The sequence below is a fragment of the Homarus americanus genome, unplaced genomic scaffold (genome assembly GCF_018991925.1).
Source record: "Homarus americanus isolate GMGI-L3 unplaced genomic scaffold, GMGI_Hamer_2.0 scaffold56241, whole genome shotgun sequence".
Lineage (NCBI taxonomy): Eukaryota > Metazoa > Arthropoda > Malacostraca > Decapoda > Nephropidae > Homarus > Homarus americanus.
In genome coordinates, this window is record NW_024740202.1 from 5,379,092 (window position 1) to 5,401,513 (window position 22,422).

The 22,422-nt window shown below is 39.5% G+C and overlaps 1 protein-coding gene across 1 annotated transcript in view; it reads left to right on the top strand.

Moving 5' to 3' along the window:
- The window catches only part of LOC121875388 (beta-1,4-glucuronyltransferase 1-like), a 40,704-nt gene extending 20,198 nt beyond the window's left edge, over positions 1 to 20,506 (top strand). Inside the window, exons 3-4 of the mRNA XM_042379941.1 lie at positions 11,091 to 11,252; positions 18,684 to 20,506. Of these exons, the coding sequence (XP_042235875.1) occupies positions 11,091 to 11,252; positions 18,684 to 18,878 (357 nt within the window). The 3' untranslated portion in view covers positions 18,879 to 20,506. The remainder of the gene's footprint in view (positions 1 to 11,090; positions 11,253 to 18,683) is intronic.
- The last annotated feature ends 1,916 nt before the right edge of the window (positions 20,507 to 22,422 follow it).

Genomic DNA, 22,422 nt, shown 5'->3' on the forward strand with positions numbered 1-22,422 from the left:
CACTAGCAACAATCAGTGTTCAGTGTGCCGTTTGCTCCGCAAAACACATAGTGCACATTTTTTCTACGCTTCTTCGCCAAATTTCAGGGGAGACGTAAATTATTTTACAATTTAAATAAATTTATTTAAGCAATTCAGTAATACTAAACAAGTTTGTAGGAAAATATACAGAGCATATTTTCTTACGGTTCAAGAAATTACAGATATCTAGCACTACAAATTCAGGTGTTTACCCAATGTATCAAACCTTCGTCAGGTTTGATTTTTTTTTTACTCCTTTGTCCTGTACCATTTCATATACAATAATTAGTGATGCTGTGGTAAAAATCGAGAATTTGTTCCTGGTTTTCGTTTTAATGACATTTAACATTTGTGAATATTCGATAAACATTAACATTTACGGTTGGTGATAACAGGATAGCTAATGCAAATATTGGTTCCATTGTGAAATAAGGTTCACCAAATTCATTGGTCGTGGCTGAGATTTCCTTCACGAAATATTCTGGATTCTGTAGTTATTTCATGTGTTGTGGGATGTGAATGTTATCAATATCCCGTCATTCATTATCTAGGTCTTTTAAGAATAAGAGGAGAAATTAAAGAAAGTTCTTGGTCCATATCAGACAGAAATAGCAAATTAACACGTGACTTAATCAAGAAATTTATCAACAGAGCCTATGTTACCCACAAGAGCCCATGTTACCCACAAGATCCCACGTTACCCACAGGACCTTATGTTACCCACAAAAGCCCACGTTATTTACAAGAGCACATGTCCCCCACAAATTAGCTTAAAGCATCACATTGACTGTTTAATAGAACAATACATTTGCCAACTTAACTGAATATACTACCTACGGTTTTCAGTAAGAGCTTTACACCAGTTTTACACCATTTAATAGGAAAACATAACAGACAGTTAAGCAATGCACTTTATTGTAATTGTTCTGAACAGGCTACTATTTTATTAGTGATATGCAGAGCGCCACTGTTTTTAAAAGTTGGAAACAGTTGGCAGAGATACTATTTTTCACATCTTATTTTGTGCTCACTACTAGTGTTATAGTGTTGATCCATTGCACAGGGTTTTGCTTGTGGTTGTGTTTCTGTCGTAGATGTTTGTTTTTTTCAGGGACACCATTAATGACACTCTTTTTGCCTTTTGTTGTTCCCTTATTCTTGTTCAGGGCTATGTACCTTCCGTTTTAAACTTCTTTTTGGTATTAAATCTAAAACGCTGTCTTCCCACAACGCCATTCTCTTTAAGAGATCCAAACGCTTCTGCTCTTCATTTTCTTCCTTATGTTGTTTTTTTCTCCTTTGAGTTTCTAATTGCTATTCGTCCTAGCTCTTGTCTTTATTCTCTTCAATTTGAATTTCAAACATAGGGATGATAACGAGCCGGGTACATTTCAGGCCCCACTCCACCCCTCCATCCACCTACCCGCAGATAATATTCAGATCAACCAGCGGAGGCAGTGACTAAGCGAGCTCAAGAGCGGAGGGGCTATAGGATTCATCAGAGCCTTTAGGAGTCCACACAGTGACGTATAATTTGTCGAACTCTTCGAAATCCTCAGGTTATTCGATACTATCAGAGAATGTGCTATTCTGCGGGAAACATGCCAACAGCTTCTCCGTCTTGAATTCGGGAAGTCTGCCATTAAAAACACTGTGTCCGTCTTCCACTGTGGTGGTAAAGTAGAGGGCCCGGTCAACATGAGACATTTGAGGAATGTTACATTTGAGATATATTTCTCGAGCTTGTACCTCCTCCTTGCTTTCATACTCAAACACGTGGTTCTTTGGCTCGTCCCAGAGACTCTCCTCAGGCTCAGATATCCAATCCATATTATGCATTTTGTCCGTAAAGAGTGACAATAGAAAAGGTTATGTGTGATTAGCAAAATAGAAAAAGTATCATATTTTATGTATCATTTCTCTAGGGATAAGAATATAGCGAGAGATAAAGTGAAATGTTGTAGGAGGTCTGGGGTGAACACAGAACTAGTACTATAGTGAACATGTAGTATTAGTATTATAGTGAACATGTAGTACTTGTGTTATAGTGGACGTGTAGTACTAGTGTTATAGTGAACATGTAGTACTAGTGTTGTAGAGTACATGTAGTAGTGTTATAGTGAACACGTAGTAGTGTTTTAGTGAACATGTAGTGCTAGTGTTATAGTGGACATATAGTACTAGTGTTATAGTGAACATGTAGTACTAGTGTTATAGTGAACATGTAGAACTAGTGCTGTAGAGAACATGTAGTAGTGTTATAGTAAACACGTAGTCGTGTTGTAGTGAACATGTAGTACTAGTGTTATAGTGAACATGTAGTACTAGTGTTATAGTGAACATGTAGTACTAGTGTTATAGTGAACATGTAGTACTAGTGTTATAGTGAACATGTAGTACTAGTGTTATAGTGAACATGTAGTACTACCCCAGCTCACCACCACACCCCACCTCATCACTACACCTCATCACCACACCCCATTACCCCACTTCATCACCACACCCTACTACCACACCTTACCACCACACCCCACATCACTACCACACCCCATTACTCCAACTCACCACCACACCCGACCTCACCACTACACCCCACTACCCCACCTCACCACCACACCCCACCCCACTACCTCACCTCAACACCACACCCCACCTCACCTCACCCAAAACCATACGAGATTCCAACAAATGATCCAAACTCTTTTCGCTGATATGAGAGTCGAGCCACAGCACCATAGATATTCGGTGTCGGTTAAATAAAATCATCAAAGGATCGAATTTTCTTTTATCGTCAAGTAATTGGTTTCTTTCTTTCTCTTTCGCTTTTTCTTTCTTTCGTGTTCTCTCACTCTCTCTGTAACCTAGCAGAGTAATAAGACACCTCCCCTTGATTAGGCAGTGAACCATGCCACCTTTAATTAACGACTATGTGGTTTACGCCTTGTTCTCCAGGGGTAATGTAATCTACCAAGTAATGATTAAAGTCTCTTAATTACACCTTCCCAGAGTGGCTGGCTTATCTTTCACTCGTGTGTGTGTGTGGACAAAGGTGTCGGCAGCTTCCATTACTGAACTTCAGTACTAGCACTACTGTACTCGGCTACGGTAGCCGAGTACAGTAGTTAAAGTTAAAGTTATCGGTCCCCCAGTTACTATTGAGAACAAGAACAACTGTGAGACTACCTGACCTGACCGTGTATAAGGTTGAATCTAGTGACAAGCCTTTCACTCGTTTACTTTCACTCAAACAACACAATTTCTGTTCCTTCACTCACATTTGGCAATTGTACTGTGATTCTAGTTAGTTCCTGTACACCAGTTGACACAACAGGCGTTAAAATCCAGTTATTGCTGCTTTCAACCCGAATGTCCCTTGAGCTACTTGACGAAGTTTCAGGGAGTGGCTCCTTAACTAATTGTTTCTGCACGATAGACGCCCTGTGCCTGTCGAGGCAGTTGTTACACGAATACCTGAGGCAATGGATGTGCAGTTTGCAATGCGTAATAACCTTTATAGTTATGCGTTATGGTGTGATTTCTTAGCTGGATGTTAATTTTATTCTTATTTAGTGTGGAAATCCGCCAGAAAAGCTTTACTGAACCGACAAAAATGGATTGGCAGTGTTGTCAACCTTGCATGTCTACTTGCCACTTATTTGGAGGATATCGTCGCTTGAGTTCATTAAACGACGTTAATGAGATAACATTGTCACAGGCTCTCGTATCTACTGTATATTTTCAGCCACCGGCTGCAGCTCTATTAATAAACCGTTTATTATTATTATTATTATTAGTAGTAGTAGTAGTAGTAGTAGTATGTCTAGGGACAACTGATTGTTACTTTCCTCGCTGGTACAGTAAACACCTCCACTTTGTTTAACTTGACGATTAATGAGCCTGTGCTCGAAGCGTTGTTTTCTTGCAATGTTAACGCTATCCCAGATCGAGTTGGGGGACGCGAGCACCTTTCCCCGAGAGCTGACTACGTGTCTTTCGTTGGTTTGCATGCTCTTGCTTCAACCGCTGTATGTTCTTGCAGTCTTCTGTATTTTGGAATCGATTATTACGATGCTCTGGATTTTTAAAGTTCAGTGGGGGGGATCCTTTCCCTTGCTCTTGCCGCGGGCTAGATGGGGATTTGTCCTTTGAACCAACAATTAGCTTTGGCATATTCCTTACGTTTGCAGAATTTGCAAAAAGGTACCTTTTTTTTATTTGGTTCCTGTTGTAATTTGTGGTTGTTCCTTAGAACTGGTTACGGGTGCTACTGATAGAGCCTTAGGATTAGTTTCTACCGAATCAGAAATTTCCTCCACGTAATCTACAAGCTTAGGTCCTGGTTTATATTCCTTTTTCTGGCTGCCTTGCGTGTAGTTTCGTGTAGCACCATGATAAACTGTAGGAACTCAATGATTTTCCCTAGTTATTTTTCATTCATCATCAAACCAATTTGAGGATGTCAGGTAAATTTTGTGATCCATCAAAGTGTGTTTGGCTAAAGCCTGTGCTTCTTGTGCATCGTGAGCAAACACACTGGCACTTGTACGCACTGCCATTTTGAAAATCCAAGTAAGCGCACCTCCTTTTGTTCCTGACCCGAAAAAGAATATGAGTTGTTTCCTAAGCGTTAGATAGTCAAGGGTTTCATCATCAAAAGCTGAAGTGTACATCATTGTATGTGCCCGACTATCGGTTTTGACGTTCCCATCGTTAATAACATTATTGCTTCGTATTACATCTTCGCACTTACGCAGAAATGTTAAGGCATTGTAATCTGCATCTTCTGCAGTAAATTCTTATACTTTGATGTTATTTGGAAGTATTTTTACAGTTTGACAGACCGACGAGGTCTATGGGTTAGTAGAACCACCTGTTGCCATTTTTGCTGAGTTAGTTAAAGCACTAGCGTTGTTAACTGGTAAAGGTATTGGGTAAGTGTTACCTGACTTAATTTGTCTTCTATGTAAGTCCTCGAACTGAGAATCTATAAATTTTTTACATCTAGTTAAAGAGTCAGTAAGTGTTAACTCTCTTTGGCTAATTTGTGGTAATTCTTCACTAGCAGTTGCCACCAGCTCCTGTGAATCTGTAGATGCCTGACTATCAGAGTCTGAGTCACTAATTTCCTGTTTGAAACCAAAAATTTTTGGAAGAGGGTCCATGAATAGGGATATTTATCACTTCCCTTGCAGCATAACACTCACTAAGTTGCCCACTCAAGGAGTAATGCAAAAGTATTTATAATGATTTATGGAAATGAAGAGAAAGAAAATTATAATTATTAAAAGTACATATACTTTGTGTGAGTCCTCTCTTACTTTATAAATGTGTTTATTTGGTTTTGCTTTTAGGCCGTTGTACATATAGTTTATTTTATATTGACTACTTGGAAGACTTTTGGATTGTTTGTGATCTACCTAACCGAAGAATCCGTAGAGTTTCGACGCCAGGTGGTGACGTCAGAAGTCGATGACGTCCTACTCTGGGAAGGCTGACTTCACACGTCATGCAGCAATCAACCTGGGGGCTGACGTTTCTTGCGGCGATCAACCTGGGGCTGACCTTTCTTGTGGCAATCAACTTGGGGCTGACTTTTCTTGCAGCTATAAACCTGGGGCTGACCTTTCTTGCAGCGATCAACCTGGGGCTGACTTTTCTTGCAGCTATTAACCTGAGGCTGACCTTTCTTGCAGCGATCAACCTGGGGCTTACCTTTTTTGCAGGGATCAACCTGGGGCTGACATTTCTTGCAGCGATCAACCCGTGGCTTATCTTCCTCGCGCACTGGAGAGGCATGATCGTTTAAGCAAGAGGTTGCTTGCTTGTCTGTAACCACAATGACAGCCTTCCTAGTACTCCTGTATTGTAGTGCTGGCAGCTGGTTGGCTGGCGGTCTGGTTGGCTAGTCGTTAGCTGCCTGGGACACTAAGACAACACTCGGGTAGGCACTGTTGATGTCGGCTCCACTCGGGTCACCATGAGCTGTGAGAGGGTGCTGGGGGGGTTTGACTGCTATGTCAGCAAGTCTTTATATTGTCTTTGTTGCCACTGGATTTTTGTGTACACGTTTTGCAAGTGCTTATAACCACTCTCCACTTATTTTCCTTGAAAATGCTTTGTTTGATGATGATTCACTTAGAGTATCACTTGTGTCACTTGGGTCATCAATAATTATAACACTAGTTAACAAAGGTTCTGTAACATGGATCAAATACGCTGCACGTTATGAATTTTGGGGGTGCTGATTTCAAATATGGCAATAAAAACTGTCCGTCATGTAACATTTTGATAATATATGTGTATATGTAGTGTAGGACTATAAGATACGTACTTGTTGATGGTTACAAGTGTTCCCTGAAGAATGCAGTGATGGGTAGGGAAACACAGGGTAACACTGAAGTCCGTTTATTATGGATGAGAGAAATACAAGTGGTGACTCGCGTGTGCCATGCACGGCTCACACAGTCAGACTGAGGCTGCCTTGCCATATGGCAGCCTCGGGGCAATGTTGCCACATAACACGTGCAGTGTTACCACGTAATTATATATATAAATGCTACTCGGCACAGTAGCTTATTTACAAGGTTGCTACTTGGCACAGTAGCATAGATACATAACCTACACTTATGTTTGTAGGAATATATTAAAAGCATGGTTATCAATACTGAACAGGAGAATGGAGAGAATACAACGCCGAGGCTGTGTTAATTCACCAAATTGAGTATCCAAATGTACTTTCGGCAATAAAGCCCGTTCCTCACGGAGAAGGCCTCCCTTTCCTACACCACCGGCTAATTTGGAAGAGCTCTCAATTTCCAATGAGGAAATTGAGGACGAAATCCCAGAATCATCCCATGATCCTCCTTTCATTGACCAGACTTCCAATAAACCACATCTTATAGAACAAAGTAAACTTAATAATCTTGTACGTGATCTCCTTTTGGCAAAGCAGCAGGCGGAACTCTTAGCATCAAGACTGCAGGATTGGAACTTGCTAGCGAAACAGACAAGAATTTCTGTTTTTAGGAAAAGAAATATTACGTTATCTTCATTCTACAGTATGCAGGATTCCCTCTGTGTGTGTACTGATGTAGATGGACTAATGTCAGAGTTGGGAGAAAAACTTGACCCAAAGGAATGGCGGCTTTTCATAGATTCCTCCAAGTTTAGTTGGAAAGCAAGTATTGTTGCTTAATGGGAACCAGAAGCCATCAGTTCCAGTAGCGCATTCTGTAGGTTTGAAGGAAACGTATGATAGTATGGAGAAAATACTGACCGCTATTAAATACAAGATCTGCGGCGATTTGAAGGTTATAGCCTTTCTACTCGGGTCTAGGACAACTGGCCGCCGCCATTTGGCCGCAGCCCAACTGGCCGCGGGAAACTCGCCGCGGCCGACTGGCCGCCATATGGAACTTTTTGTTGACAACCTAACCTAACCTAACCTAACCAAACCTAACCTAACCTAACCTAACCTAACCAAAAATAGGCGTTTGCAGTTTACCCCCAGTCCGCGGCGGCCAGTCGGCCGCGGCGAGTTTCCCGCGGCCAGTTGGGCTGCGGCCAGATGGCGGCGGCCAGTTGTCCCATTCCCTTTCTACTCGGCCTTCAAGGATGGTTCACGAAATATTGCTGCTTTCTGTGTTCATGGGACAGCAGAGCAACAGAAAAACACTACAACACAAAGGACTGGCCAAAGAGAGAAGAGTTTGTTCCAGGTAAAAGCAACGTAAAATATATTCCCTTGGTAGACCCGAACGATGTACTTCTACCTCCTTTATACATCAAGCTGGGACTAATGAAGAATTTTGTGAAGGCTATGGACAAACAAGGTGATGGGTTCGTGTACTTGAGGGGAAAATTCCCACAGCTCAGTGATGCTAAAGTCAAAGAAGGTATCTTTGTTGGCCCACAGATAAGAAAGTTACTTCGTGATGACGACTTTGAAAACAAACTGAATGAAAATGAGCTTGCCGCATGGAAATCCTTCACATCTGTAGTCAAGGGGTTTCTTGGCAACAAGAAGGAAGAAAACTATTGCCAACTTGTAGAGGAACTCTTAAAAACTACAGAAACTTAGGATGCAGAATGTCCCTGAAAGCCTACCTTCTGCACTCGCACTTTGACCTTTTTCCTGAGAATCTGGGGGCGGTTAGTGATGAACAAGGAGAGCAATTTCATCAGGACATTAGACGTATGGAGGTCAGGTACCAAGGCAGATGGGATCCTGCCATGAAGGGGGATTATTGCTGGGTTTTTTTTGCAATCGGAGAACAATACAACACATAAAAAGATTAAATAAAATAACAAATGCCCATACAGTGACTAATTTAATACTTTTTGTGTCTTCTTAGGAGTTTTTCATTCCTTATTGAATTTTAGTGATGACGTGGAAAAGGGTAACAGGAATAACAGAAAAAATTTATTTGTACTTTTTTTATTTGTAAGATTTAGTTTTTTTGCATAACACATAAACTGTACGTGCTAGAGAATTTGTATTGCCAAATTTGAAATCAACACTTCAAAATTACCAAAAGGAAGCTGCTCTGAACCAGGTTACGTATTTTTTTTATATGTTGCCTTGTATTTATTATTTTTGAGTACTGCACTAGTTTATAGTATTCATCCCACCGCAGCCACCAAGTGTGATAGCTGTTTGGGTATCACGCTAATTTTTTAATTAAGTTCTGGAACTCTTTAAGTGGCAGGGTTTGGTGTAAACACTTCTTGGCCTTTTCTGTTTATTATCGAAGCAGGTATATACACAGGTACAATCTGAGAGAATATATTGTGAGTCTCTCCAGGTGAGTGTTGGGAATATCACTTTGAGATAATACTGAGTTAAGTGCCTAGCTTCCCTGTCCAATGGTAATAAGTGAACCGCCTTCTCTGGGCGTGAAAGAGCAAGCCGGTTGTTTGCTAAATCAGCTGACGCGCGCTCGACCTTTGAGAGAGATGTAAGCCAAATTATCTTGAGTCGTGAATGACATGGTGACTCACTTGGTGAATAACTTGGTATTATTCATTTGGGTGAATATTTATATAAAGCAAGGTGCTGTTACACCAGTGAGGTGTTGTGGTCGTGGCAGCGATTGAAGAAAATTACTTATTTCACACTATAGTATGGTGGTGGGATAGCCCTCGCAGTTTTTCCTTCCACATTAAGGGTAAACATTATCACAGGGGGTAAAGAAAATTTTTTGAGGCAACTGTACCAAAAATATGTTGGACGACCTTGTCAGAAAGTGCCTGATTGCATAAAAATAGCAGTTCCTATCACCTTTGGTTTCTGTAGACTCACTTTGGTTCATTTCATCATGCACCTCCCGAAATAGACAGGCTTCTCTACCCTGAGCCCAAGTCCACCTGCCAGTTTACTCTGTGCCATCCGCAGGAAGGGTTTGAAAATTCTGGCTGGTGTTCTGCTTTGCTTGCTTTGTGGAAGATTTTAGTCATCTAACTCCCACTTGCGTTCCCTGTGGAGGGTATTGCAAGGAATGTCACTGGCAGAATTGAAACTAGTACTAGGATGGTCAGCATTAAAAATACCAAGTCCAGCAGAAGAGGACTTTACAATGACAGGGTCGGAACTGAAAAATTCTACTGGTTGACAGTTGTCTGAAGAATCCGAGCTGGCAGGGTCACTTCCATGGATCTGTAAAGAAGATGAACGTATTGTCAAGTTGTAAGATAAATCACATATCAATTATAAGGAGGGTTAGAAATATAATCATGTAAGTAATTCACACACCAATTATGTTATTTGCACTATCAGAAGTACAATAATTTAATTAATCTATATATCAGTTATAGTTAGAAATAGGACACTGATGGTCGTAACTGTGCATAGGAGTGGGCTGGTGTACAGTACATGCAATAACTGTCCAGTCATCAGGTTCTTTATTCGGACTCGTCCCTTGTCTAGACTTTCAACAACATCATAAGGTCCGATCAACCGAGGCTCCAGCTTCGAACTCATGCGATATAATCTGCGGCTGTTCTTTACATAAACCCTTGAACCTATTTTAAGAGATTCATGACTGTTTTGTCTCGTGTCGTACGCTTCCTTTTGTGCTGCCTTTGCTGTTGTGATGTTTTGGGCTACTTGACAGATAAAATAAAAATTCTTACCCATTACCTCATTGACGAATTCCACACTAGCGCAATTCAAATTTCCCAAGTCGTCGGCTGCAGATTGAACATCAATAGGTAACTTGGCCCTCCTTCCATACATGACTTCAAAAGATTTACTTTTGTGGACTTATGTATTGTACGTACGGTTATGTGATATGCTAGCAAATTCCTAGGAATCAGATCATTCCAATTATCTCAGTTCTCTTCGACCTTCTTGTCCAAGAAGCTCTTTAGGGTGAGGTTATCACGTTCCCGTTGACCAGTTTATCCTACAGGGTTGCTGCAACTTGATAACCAAATTCTCTCTCCTGGTCACTTATCAGGGCATCCATACAGCTATGTCTGTAGATGAGTGTGAACAAAAAATCTGCCACAGAGACTGGCAGTTGTTTTGTCTAGGAGGCCAGGTGCTTCTGACCATTTACTGAAGTAATCCGTCACTACCACACAGAATTTGTTACCTATTGCCGATTCCTGTAGGGGTCCAATCACTTCAATAGTTACAAGAATCCACACCTTTAAGGTCACTGGAATATGATGCAGCGGTGGTACGCCTGATGTACACTTGAAGTTCACTTTGAAACAAGCTTCACATTTAAATTAACAAAAGTTATATTGTAGATTGAGATAGAAAACACAGAGCTAACGAAAGGCTAAAAATTATAGGGATAGAGTGATAGACATTAGTTGACCAGTCCTTGTAGTGACCTGACAACACAAAAGTAAGAACATATTTTATACTAAATTAGAAATTATAAAATGGTCATTGAGGTCTAATGGTTCATAGGAATAGTTAGTATTGTTATTATTATTATTAGTAGTAGTATTATTAGTATTAGTATTATTACTATTATTAGTATTATTATTATTATTATTATCATTATTAATATTATTATTAATTAGGATCCTTTCTACACAACACTCCTTATTTTCAGGAGTGGATTGAACACTCTGGAGAATCTGGCTTGTCGGTGTTTCACGTGGGCCAAGGTTCGACGGCATATGACAAGTGGGAACCCATATACATAGGCACCAATTCAGAGCCTATTTATGATGAAATGCTGTCCTTGGAAGGCAAGAGGGAAAAGATAGTGCAGGTATACATCTCATAATTACTTTGGCTCTCAGAGCAGAGTTAACTTTCAAAAAGTGTTGTTTTAAGCCTGTAACGTGATGTACTGTGTGTGTTTTTAAGTGAAATGGGCATGGCTTGGTGTATAGCACAGAGTACCATTGAGGACAAAACTCATCTTGTAATACCCCATTCAGTGCATCAGTAAGATCGCCAAGGATTTATATGAATTTAATTTTAGTTAGAGAGGTGTTGAGACATCGGCTAAAATCTGTAATGCCTGTTTGGTCCTGAAGAAACCTATTTGTAGACGGTTAATGTGGACAAGATTTCAATTAGGCGGATCCTAACCAGGGGAGAATTTGATGTGTGTAGGGAAGAATGAAAGCCTAACCTACAGAAGGAATAAAAATTAGAATCTGTTACAAGCCCAAATATAAGAAAAAATCTTATGAGGATAGTTATATGACTTTGGATTCCGGTTTATCAAGAAGGATGGTACTGAATTACCTCAATGTGCAATTTTCCACAAAGTCCTTGCAAATGATTCGATGAAACCATTTTAACTAAAACAGAATCTTAAAAAGCTTCATCGAGAGCGAGCCCAAAAGGATCGCTCCTTTCCAAGATGAAAGGCACAACTGTGAAGAAATCGAGACAGGTTGGCAGTGGAATCTTCCAAGATATTCCCAAGGCCATTACACATTCTTCATATGCCATGGCACTGTATGAAGCCAAGGATAAGAAGGCCTCCATATATCAAAGAAACTTTGAATAAGTCACTTATGCTTGAGTGCACGAAACTCGTACTTAATGTGACAACATTATCAAGTCATATATAGATGAAATATCTCACAACATGAGACTACTGATGTTGCAAACCTCTCTTAGCTCATTGTTTTTTGCTATTTATTAGTTAGTAATCTCAGGTTACAGAAAAATTCAGTATATTTTGCCAAATACTCATATAATACATTAGTTCAAGAAATGTCTTGTTTTTCCTGAAAAATTTAGTTTTCTGCCAATGCTATATTCTTGATTGTAGCACTGATTGTAGCACGAGTGTGATTTTTGTTATTGTTATGATAAAGCATTTTGCTGATTTAGTAACCATGGTTTGCAAAGCCAAGTTATGACCAGTGCCAAGCTTATTCACAATGCTGTATAGTAAAGGTGACGGAGGAAATCCCTGGTGGAGTAGTACTTCATTTTATCAACAACTCTGATGTTCAATTCAATTTGGACTACCAGTGGTCAAAGTCGGATGAAATATCGAATTTGTCAATAAAACTGAAGTACTATTCCATTTGGGCTTTCCTCCACCTAGAATCCTAGACCATGACTAATAAATGAACTAATATCAGAGGACCCTGACTAATTAAGTTTGTCATGAAAGACATAAATACTGGACTAACTTTTGACAGTCACTCAACTAGTTTTCCTTACTAACTGTTGGTGTGTTAAGATAAGCATAGGCTGTTTTTTTTTTTGTAACTTGACTAATTATTGTTTCCTGTGAAGAACATGGTAAGTTCAGACCACATTCAAGTAAGACAGCATGTGTATGTTGTCACAGGGGTTCACTCAAGGCAACCACTGTGTGAGGGACTTTACAGGGTTGTCTCTAATTTATTTGATATACTACATAAGTTTCTTCTCTGCAAATCATGCTGTGTGTTCCAACCACAGCAAGATTTTTACTCCTTAACCTTAACCCCATCTGTGCATACCCAACTACAGCCTTCCACTGACGGTCCTTTTCCTCAAGGAAAGTGGAAACTAGATTCTTGATTTCCTTTGCCTTTGGTGTGTGGTCAGAAGACGCCAAAACAGGAAGCCATTTTTTATCTTTTGATCATTAACAAAACGGGTAAAAACCATGAGCTGAGAGAGGTATGCAACATGAGTAGTCTCATGTTGTGAGATGTTAAACAGTGGGAAAAAATTAGGAAAAATATTCCCAATAACACACAACACTTTTCATATGCAAATTCTTATTCAAGACTTCCATAAAAACAAACCTAGAAAAAATATATAAAATCCCTAATGTCCTTTTGGCGTTATCTGTCTCCTCCTCTATTACCATACAGTAATATGTCCTATTTTCCCTCTTGCGTGACAGGTACCGGTCATGGACAGAAGCCCATATTAAAGACCAGCCTGTAAAGTTCGTTTTGATTGACATGATATACCACTAAGGGAGAGAGATAGGGCGTATCAAGTTATGAAACTATCTGCTTCTCCTGTTACCCACACCTCTTTCCTTACTTCTAGGAATCGTTATAGGGCTATTCTTCGTCAAGCCAAGCGGAATTTTATAAAAAGAAAGACCGCTGACTTGACTAACTCTTCCTCGAGTAAATCGTTCTGGTTCTTAACCAAAAACATCTGTAATAACTTCTGTACTCACTCTTTTCCTCGTCTCTTCCGACCTGATAACTCTATAGTCAACTCTCCACCTCATAAAGCCAAGCTCCTTGGCACCTTATTCTCCTCTAATTCCACCTTAGACGATTCTAACTCTATCCCTCCTAATCCAGCTCCTCCTACTGGTTGCCGGTGTGTTATCCATGTTGGATGTGAGTAAGGCGCATGGACCGGACGGAATACCCCCTCATGTTCTGAGGAAGTGTGCTGAAATTTTTATCCCTGTGCTTACTCGCCTCTTTCGCCTTTGCCTTACAACCCAAACTGTTGTTCTTCTTGGAAGCATACCTTGGTTCAGCCCATCCCGAAGAAGGGTGACCATTCTAATCCCCCTATCTATCGCCCCACTTCTCTAACTTCATCCTTCTCTAAGATTTTCGAAATTATCTTAAACTCTCATTTTCTCCGTCACTTTATACGTCTTTCTCCTTTGTCGGATCACCAGTATGGTTTTCGCCAGGCGAGATCTACTGGTGATCTGCTCTCCTACTGCATCCATCTCTGGTCATCCTCTCTTAGGGATTATGGGGAAGCTTTCGTCGTGGCCCTCGACACCGCCAAAGCATTTGACAGGGTATGGTACAAGTCTTTGCTTTCTAAACTTAACTCTTATGGTTTCTCTCCCCCACTTTTTCCTCTAATTTCTGGCCTCCTTGAGAACCGATCCATGGCAGTTGTTGTTAAGGGACCGATCTCTCGCTCTTTCTCTACCAATAGTGGTGTCCCACAGAGTTCTGTTCTCTCACCTACTCTTTTCCTTCTTTTTATCAATGATTTACTTCACATTACGACTAATTCTATTCATTCTTACGCTGAAAACTCTACTCTTCACTCTTCTTTACATATTCCCTTCCCTCTAATTAATTATCAAACCAGATCTGTTTCTAGAGTTCAAATCATTTCAGCTATCAATGCGGATATGTGCAGCATCTCCAAATGGGGAGGTAGAAACTTGGTTAAATGCAATAGTAATAAAACACAGTATTTACCAATTATACTTTCCAAAATAGAAGAGATCCCACCAATTACGTTTCAGGACGCATTCATTCTGCTAAATTCTAAAATAGATATGCTTGGCCTCACCATTTACTCTAATATGCCAAGCCACAAATCCACGACTTTGGTAAAGCTGCCTCCCGAAAGCTGGTAATGCTGTACAGATGCCGTAGCTACTTCACTCCATAATCAGTTGCTTCAAGCTTATTCGTCCTAACTTGGAGTGCTGCTCTCATATCTGGGATGGCTCTTCTTCTGTCAAACTGTTAGATAGGGTGGAATCAAAGGCATTTCGCTTTATTAACTATCCTCCTTTAGTTGATAATCTCTCTTCGCAATGTTATTTCACTCTCTCTCATTTACAGGTATTTCAATGGGCAATGTTCGGTAGCTTTGGCATCCTGTGTACCGCCGGCAAGGCCTTGCGCTCGTAACACTTGTCTTGCCCGCGGTGCCCACAGTTTCTGTGTGGATGTCGGTCGCATTAGACCAGTGGTTCTTAACCTGTTTAGGGTCGCGCCCCCCATAGCAGTTGGTCTTCATCTCCACGCCCCCCTCCTCCCTTCTAAATCTAAAAATTCTAAAACAATTTCCTCTTGAATTAAATAGGAAAATTGAGAAACTAGTTTTTCATTCGTTACTGTAATAACTTTAATTATTAAATAGAGTCTGTATAAGCAACTCGTTAATACACAACATATTTAGTGAGAACACATTTAGTGAGATTGTTTACACTGTTTCTGAGCTACCAGATCCTGAATACGTGGCCGCGTGCCAGGGAGATCGCAGCGCAAGTCCCCTTCAACGTTCAGCTTGTTTCTGTATTTGGTCTTGACAGCAAACCGGTGCAGAAAATACGGCCTCACAAAGATACGTAGATCCAAACATCGTCGGAATCCGAACAACTTGACGTTCAGTTCCCGACATTATTGCTAACTTAATTCAGTCAATTTTAGTGAAATTTTTCATTTTGATTGACGTAGTTACCATTTACTACTTTTTCAAGTATCTATGGGGAGCGAAAATCCAAATAAGGACATACATACACCTGTTAAAGCCATTACTTATTTTTGCTCTGGGTTCGCCCCCCCCCGCCCCCTGGAAATTATTCAGGTCCCCTTAGGGGGGCGTGTCCTCCCGGTTAAGAACCGCTGCACTAGAATAACCCGTTATAGTACATCCTTCTTTCCTCACACAGCCAAACTGTGGAATGCTCTGCCTTCTTCTGTGTTTCCATACTGTTATAACCTCACTTCAAAAAGATGGTTTTCCGGTATCTTCGTGGTGTAGATTAATTTAATATTTTCTTTTCTATTTTTAATTTCTTTTTTACTCATAATTTTTCGCTCCCAGGCCCCGTTGTTGGTCGATGACCTGTGCCTGGATGGGCTATATTCCCCGTAAAAAACAAAAATGTACAATTTGCGGTTATGATTTTGTGAAGTACAACTATGGAACTCTATATTTATTTTGGTTTTAATATAGTTTCGGACATTACTAGAATATTGTGATTTTCATCTTATATTTAATTGTTTTCAACAATTCTAAGACCTTTTCCTTCTATACGATTTCTTTGCAAATGCACATTTATCCCCTATGTTAGGTTAGGTTAGGTTAGGCTAGGTGATTTGCTAAGGAAATGTTTAGAACACATTAAAAAATGCATTGGAAAATATAATTTAACTTCCAAAACTCGTGATGTTCGAAACAATAATTTTACCAGGTTAGGTTGGTTAGATAAGGTTAGGTAGGTTCGGTAAGGTTAGGTCAGGCTTTCCAATAAGTTTTGTGCAGTGTCATTAAATTTTCTTACTTAATCGCACCCAAACAACATCTGAAAATTTGGTGCAATTCCTTAGACTCCTTCTGGTGCTAACTGTCTTCTATAACATTATCATGTAATGTAGTTTTGAAAATGAGCCCTGGTTCGTGAGTTTTACTTACATCTTCTCTGCTTGCTTTTCAAAATATGGTTTAAACTTGTGTCACCTTTACTAAATATAATAAATACTTATCTTTTCTTGTCCTTTGGGAAGAAATGCAACCTCAGGTCTTTAGTGTTGTTTTTATTTGTGCCGCACACATCACACCGGTGAATCATGTTCTTTCTCTCCTTGTTTGTGTTACTGCCATGTCAGTCACCATGTCCAGCGGTCAAGAGTCAAAACAAAGAGCGACGCAACTTTTCCTGCCATTTAATTAGTATCATCTAGTGGCCAGGCTTGCGCACTATGGGTATCTACATTATGTACCTCTAAGATGCGCTTCCTCCTATATACAATGCTTTCATAGAAGCTGAGTGTAGGCATGTCACACAACAGCCTGTCATTCCCCTTTCACCCAGCCTATGAGTGAATTGTGCCTGGCCTCCCTGCCTTAGCTCATTTATTCCTCCCTTGTTCACTGTCTCCTTGAAACAGATACGCTAATATGCCACACTAATATCATATTTCTTTCGTAACCAACTTAAAAAGAACATTATCATGATATTTTTTGATCAAGTGTTTACAGGAATAATTTGTTATATTTTCTTGAGAGGTCATATAAATTAATAGAAATAAACACAATTTATGTAAGCAGGTAGGAAAAAAAACATAAAATACAATTTATTTAAAAAAAATTGTAGCATTGTTCATGTTCAGTTAGGGAGGCCGGAAGGTGGAGGCCCACAGTCATTGTCATGTGGTTCTTGTTATTCTATATAAAAACATTCGTCAGGGCAAAATAAATGAGTAAAACTTTATAATTTTCTATTTATTACATAGTTTTCTATGAACATGTGAGTAATGAGAGGAAAGAAATAGAATATTTATGAATACAAAACAGAAAAAAATTTAATTTTAACATTCATATTTGGTTCGCTTACGTAAGAGGCCCTAGGGAATTCCCCGAATGGGACAATCACATTGGTGCGTAGCGGGAAATTTAAATGCCTAGAGTACAAAGTTATGCAAGTTTTCGGTCTTATGAAAACGAAATACACAATTTAAGCCCCCCCCTCCCCTCAACTGATAAACGCTTAAAAGTTATGGTTAATAACATGAGCTGTCCCTAGAATCGTCATTGATATATTCCAATAAATTATCACGAGCAATATTATGAAATTCGCGTCGTTAATAACTTCACTAAATGCAAAAGGAGATGGATAACATACCCACCACCACCCAACCACCATCCCAGTTCGGCGACCAGTCCATTCTGTACAGTACTATACCTCTTTTCTATGAATATTTATCGTTTAATATGATATCTGTCCTCCTGACACCCACCTAAGTAAAATCCCATCATCAATAAGTGGTGAAGTTCAAAGTGGAGGAGCACATACAGACACTCAAGAGTGAATTGTTCACATAATTCAGGAGTCTAACAGATACAAAGTGTGTTCGTGTGTTTCCTCTGTGTGTTTTTTATTTGTGTTGTTAAAAGCGAGTTTGCAACATATAAGTAATTCATTTCTCCAAAGATGTAACATCATATATTCCTATCATTTCCCTTATTTAATATGAGATGAAACAGTAATAGTTCACCGCAAACATTTCATGTCCTTTTCTTTGTGTTTTTTTCATGGATACATGTATAAAATAATTACATAAACCCCAAAAATGCCATATAAAATTATTAAAATTCTAAAATATGGTGTGGTAGATATATATGATCAAGGTATTGTGTTGTAGTTACTGACTGACAGTAGCCTATATCGCTGATAATGTTATTTTTAAAGTAATATAGTACAAATTATTATATTCTTTACTATTTTACCATATATCATCGATAATTTGTGCAGTTCATAGAGGATATGCAGAAACAGAAGCCATATAATGAATTGTTAACAAAATCGGGGTTTCTGGCACACTCCCTGTGCGTGTGTCTGTTACTTGTCATTTAACAAGACCCGCTTTATCTGCCTGATCAAGAATATAAGACCGGGACTGTACATAAAACATAATGCTAGATAGTAATATATACACTGACTTTTAGCTCTGTATTGCGGTGTGGCTATATCATATTTTAATAATGAAATTATTATTTGTAGATGTACACACTGTGCTTGAAGGGCTACGAGTTCCACGTCCTGGACAACGCTTTCCTCGTGTACCGACCCGGTAGCACGAAACACAAGCTCTGGCATCGAGACATGTTCGTAGCTGAACAATACACGTTTATAAAGGAAGAATTAATACCACGCTACTTAACAATGTTTAAAGAAGATGAGAAGTGTTATATCTAATTCTTAAATAGTACATTTTACGCAGAAAATCTGTAAATACTTTAATATGATGCATGCGTGTTGACTCATTTCAGAATGACTATTATTTACGAAAATGGATATTGCATTTAGAAACGTCAATATTGTGATATGATAGAATTATAGTTAATTGTGATAAAAGATATATGACTTTAGTTTTCTCAGACATGCCACAGCATCTTTGATATACTGAGTGTACTTGTGGTGTCTGGTATAGTGTTATTAGGGTAAAGCTTCTGGTTATTGCAGTCAGGTGGCTTACCTGATGTGATTTCACGTGACTGCCACCCATTACCATAGATTTGCCCAGCCATGTCCAAGTATGGCAGTATTTTTTTGAAGATGGCTTCCAATATATCCAAGCATATCTTGTACGCAGTTGCTGTTTTTTGTTTTTGAAAAAAAATCATCTATTTTGTATAAATCAACAATATATATTGTTTATTCATCAGTTATTTATTGAATTTTAGTCTAGTTTAGTCTTAAAAGATAATAATTAGAGTATTTAAGAAGTTCCCTCAGTAAGTGGATGATTAAAGGAAAAGTGGCGCATACAACTTTGGTGTTGGTAAAATGCTAATGGTTCGAAGGTTTATATTATGTCCTTAACTTATATAAACTATTATAATTTAGCAATACGCTTCTGAATCTGAATAATATTATATAACAGTAAATATAACATGTATCAGACAAGTACTGCCAAAGAATTAGTTTATACTGTATGTGCAAACCTAATAGTTTTTCTTATATTACACATAAATTGTATTTGGAAGAAAATGTGTATGTTAAACCAGTGTGATTATCAGTTGGAACGCATGTGCTCAAGATATATAACATCAGGTACAATCAATAAAACAAGTTAACACGTCCATTACAGAATAGTACAGACATGTACCAATCTGTTCTGGTCCAAACATTACAAAGCTGAATTTTGTCACCGTAAGATAATGTACAAAAATGATTTAACCATTTAAAGAAGGTAAAAATTATCCTAATTCTTAACATTTTTCCTTTTGAAAAGTCAAAAACAAAAATGGTAAAATCTCGGACATATTTAGACATTTCAAGTACCCGGTAGGGCCAAACAGTAGCTTATGTTAATGAAAAATCGGTTGTATGGTAACCTTATCAAAAGCAATAAAATTACTGAAAAAGAACTTTTCTTCTGGTAAAGTTTCATAATTATTTAAACATATTGCATATGGGTGTTTGACATCTGCATCTGTGTAATGTATATAATAATATTATTATTATCACACCAGGACTTTCCAGATTGTTTCATAGTCCGGATAAATTTTTGGGTGTCAGCAGTCTGGCAAGGACTCATCAATGGAACAATGTTCCTAAATTTCTAGCACTTGAAAATTAAACACATTTTTCCTAAAGACCTCGAGTATTTTAAGAATCATCATATTAATTAGCTGAAGTATTGTAAAATAAAAGGAGGGTACAAGTTTTGAAACATTGTTTTAGATAGACAAAAAAAACAAGGTATGCAAGCTGCACACAGTATTTTCTTATTAAAGATCACTGATAGTTACATAGCCTATTAGTGGGGCAGCAAATTTAGCATGGTAATTCTCTAATGGTTACTAGTCAAGTCTGCCTGATTGGCCATTTGAAAATCCAAGAAGGCGGTCATTTTTCAAGATGGCCGCCATATTGACCTTCAAAAGTTGATTTTTCTTATAGAAATTGATGTAGTTGGTCAATCTGAGTGATCTTGGCGTCGATATGTATGTTTTCAAGCATGCTCAGATGATCTTTTTTTAGTTTTAAGTCCATTGTAACATTTTTATCCACATAAAATAACACTTTTAGTAAAACAATATAACAAAAAAAAACTTACTAAAAAAAAAAGTACTCACTATTAGCACTGGTTCCTGTGACTTCTCCTGACAGTACATCTTTGTGCATTTATTGCTGTTCACATATGCAGCTGCAAAGTGCTGTGCAGGAAAGTCCAGAGCGAAAGCTTTTGCATCTCTGGTTTGCATTCTATCTTACAGGAACATTTGGTCAGCTCCTGACAGCATGTCGCAATCGGGGGAAGAGTCGTCCAACGTATCTGCCATGCCTCTCCCTTCTACGTCCATCCCCAGTTGACAGGAGTGATGGTTTCTGGATTAGAGATTGTTGCCTGGCCCCAGATGATACCAGCCTGGTAGGCAGCCCGCTTTGCATGTTCCTTGATGGCTGCCTGGGTTGGTGGAATGGAGTCATATGGTCTCTGCTTGCGGGGAAAGAGATTTAGTCTTGCCTCATCTACACCAGTGGCTGCACTAGATCTGTCATACATGAGGACAACGAATCTTTCCAGCTTCTGCAGGTCAACATCAGCTACTGTTGTTAGACATTGGCTGAGTTTGGTGAATGTTTCTGAAACTTCATCACAGACATTCCATGTCTGCCATGCAGATTTCTTTCCGTTCCCACGGAAGCCAGACACAACGTCACAGCCTGTGAAAGCATGAAAGCATAGGATTCCACTAACTTTCTTAGGCCATATCGCAGAAACTACATCATGAACTAGAATCCATCGATGACTGGCTCCTTGGCCAAAGGCAATCCACATGTTATCAAGACCAAGCTCCTGTAGTGATGGCAGTGCAGATACTGCTATGACGACCACGTCAGTGTCATTGGCTTTGATGATGAGGGACTTGCTACCTTCCATTGCGGCAACTGCTTCTCCCAGCTGAGCTGATAATTGTAGAACTCTGCCACATGAAATGCTCACCCCATTTTCATGCAGCATGTCCATGAGCTGCCTCTTTCTTGTCTTAACAAACACAGACATGCCGACGTAGATAGCAAAAGGTGTCTCATGGTCCTTGGAGTGTCTGTGGATTTGTGTTCCTACCTTGTAGTTGGCAAAGCAGTTGTACTGTAATAGCTGTGATATAGCAAGGTCAGACTTCGATGCGCCATGCTGGAGTTGGGATTTGATATCTGCACTATGTTCGATCATGCATACAAATTGAAGCAGTGATGGTGGAACAGCCTGTTCAATGCATCCTTCATGAAATGCACTGCTGAAGTGTGACTTGTGCTGAAGCAAGTCCCGTCGTATCATCCCAGCAGCCTTGGCCAGATGGATCGCGTCACCATATTTACTTGCTTGTGCCAGGATTGAGCCAACATCCTTCTCAAAGGCCAGTAGGATATCTCTTCCTTGGTGATGAGCTTGCAGCAGGGGGATGTGAAAAAGCAGCTGGCTCTTCAGTCGAGTATCATGAACATCGGGCGATCCAACACCCAGCTGCTCAAGTCTCTGTCTGTAGAGTGTGACCAGGTCAGCAAGTCTGAAAATGGGTGGTTCAGTACCTTCACTAGAAGCTTTCATCTGAGTGATGCAAGTGGCCAGTTCGCAGAAAGCAGTTGGGTATGCATCCTTGTTCGAATGAAGCTCTTGCGCTTCTTCTTGCTCATGAGCATTTCGGTGTGTTCTTTCTTGGTTGTACAGGTCTGCCAGGCAGCGAGGGTGATACTTCAGTTCTTGTGCCATAACATCTCCTGCACTTAG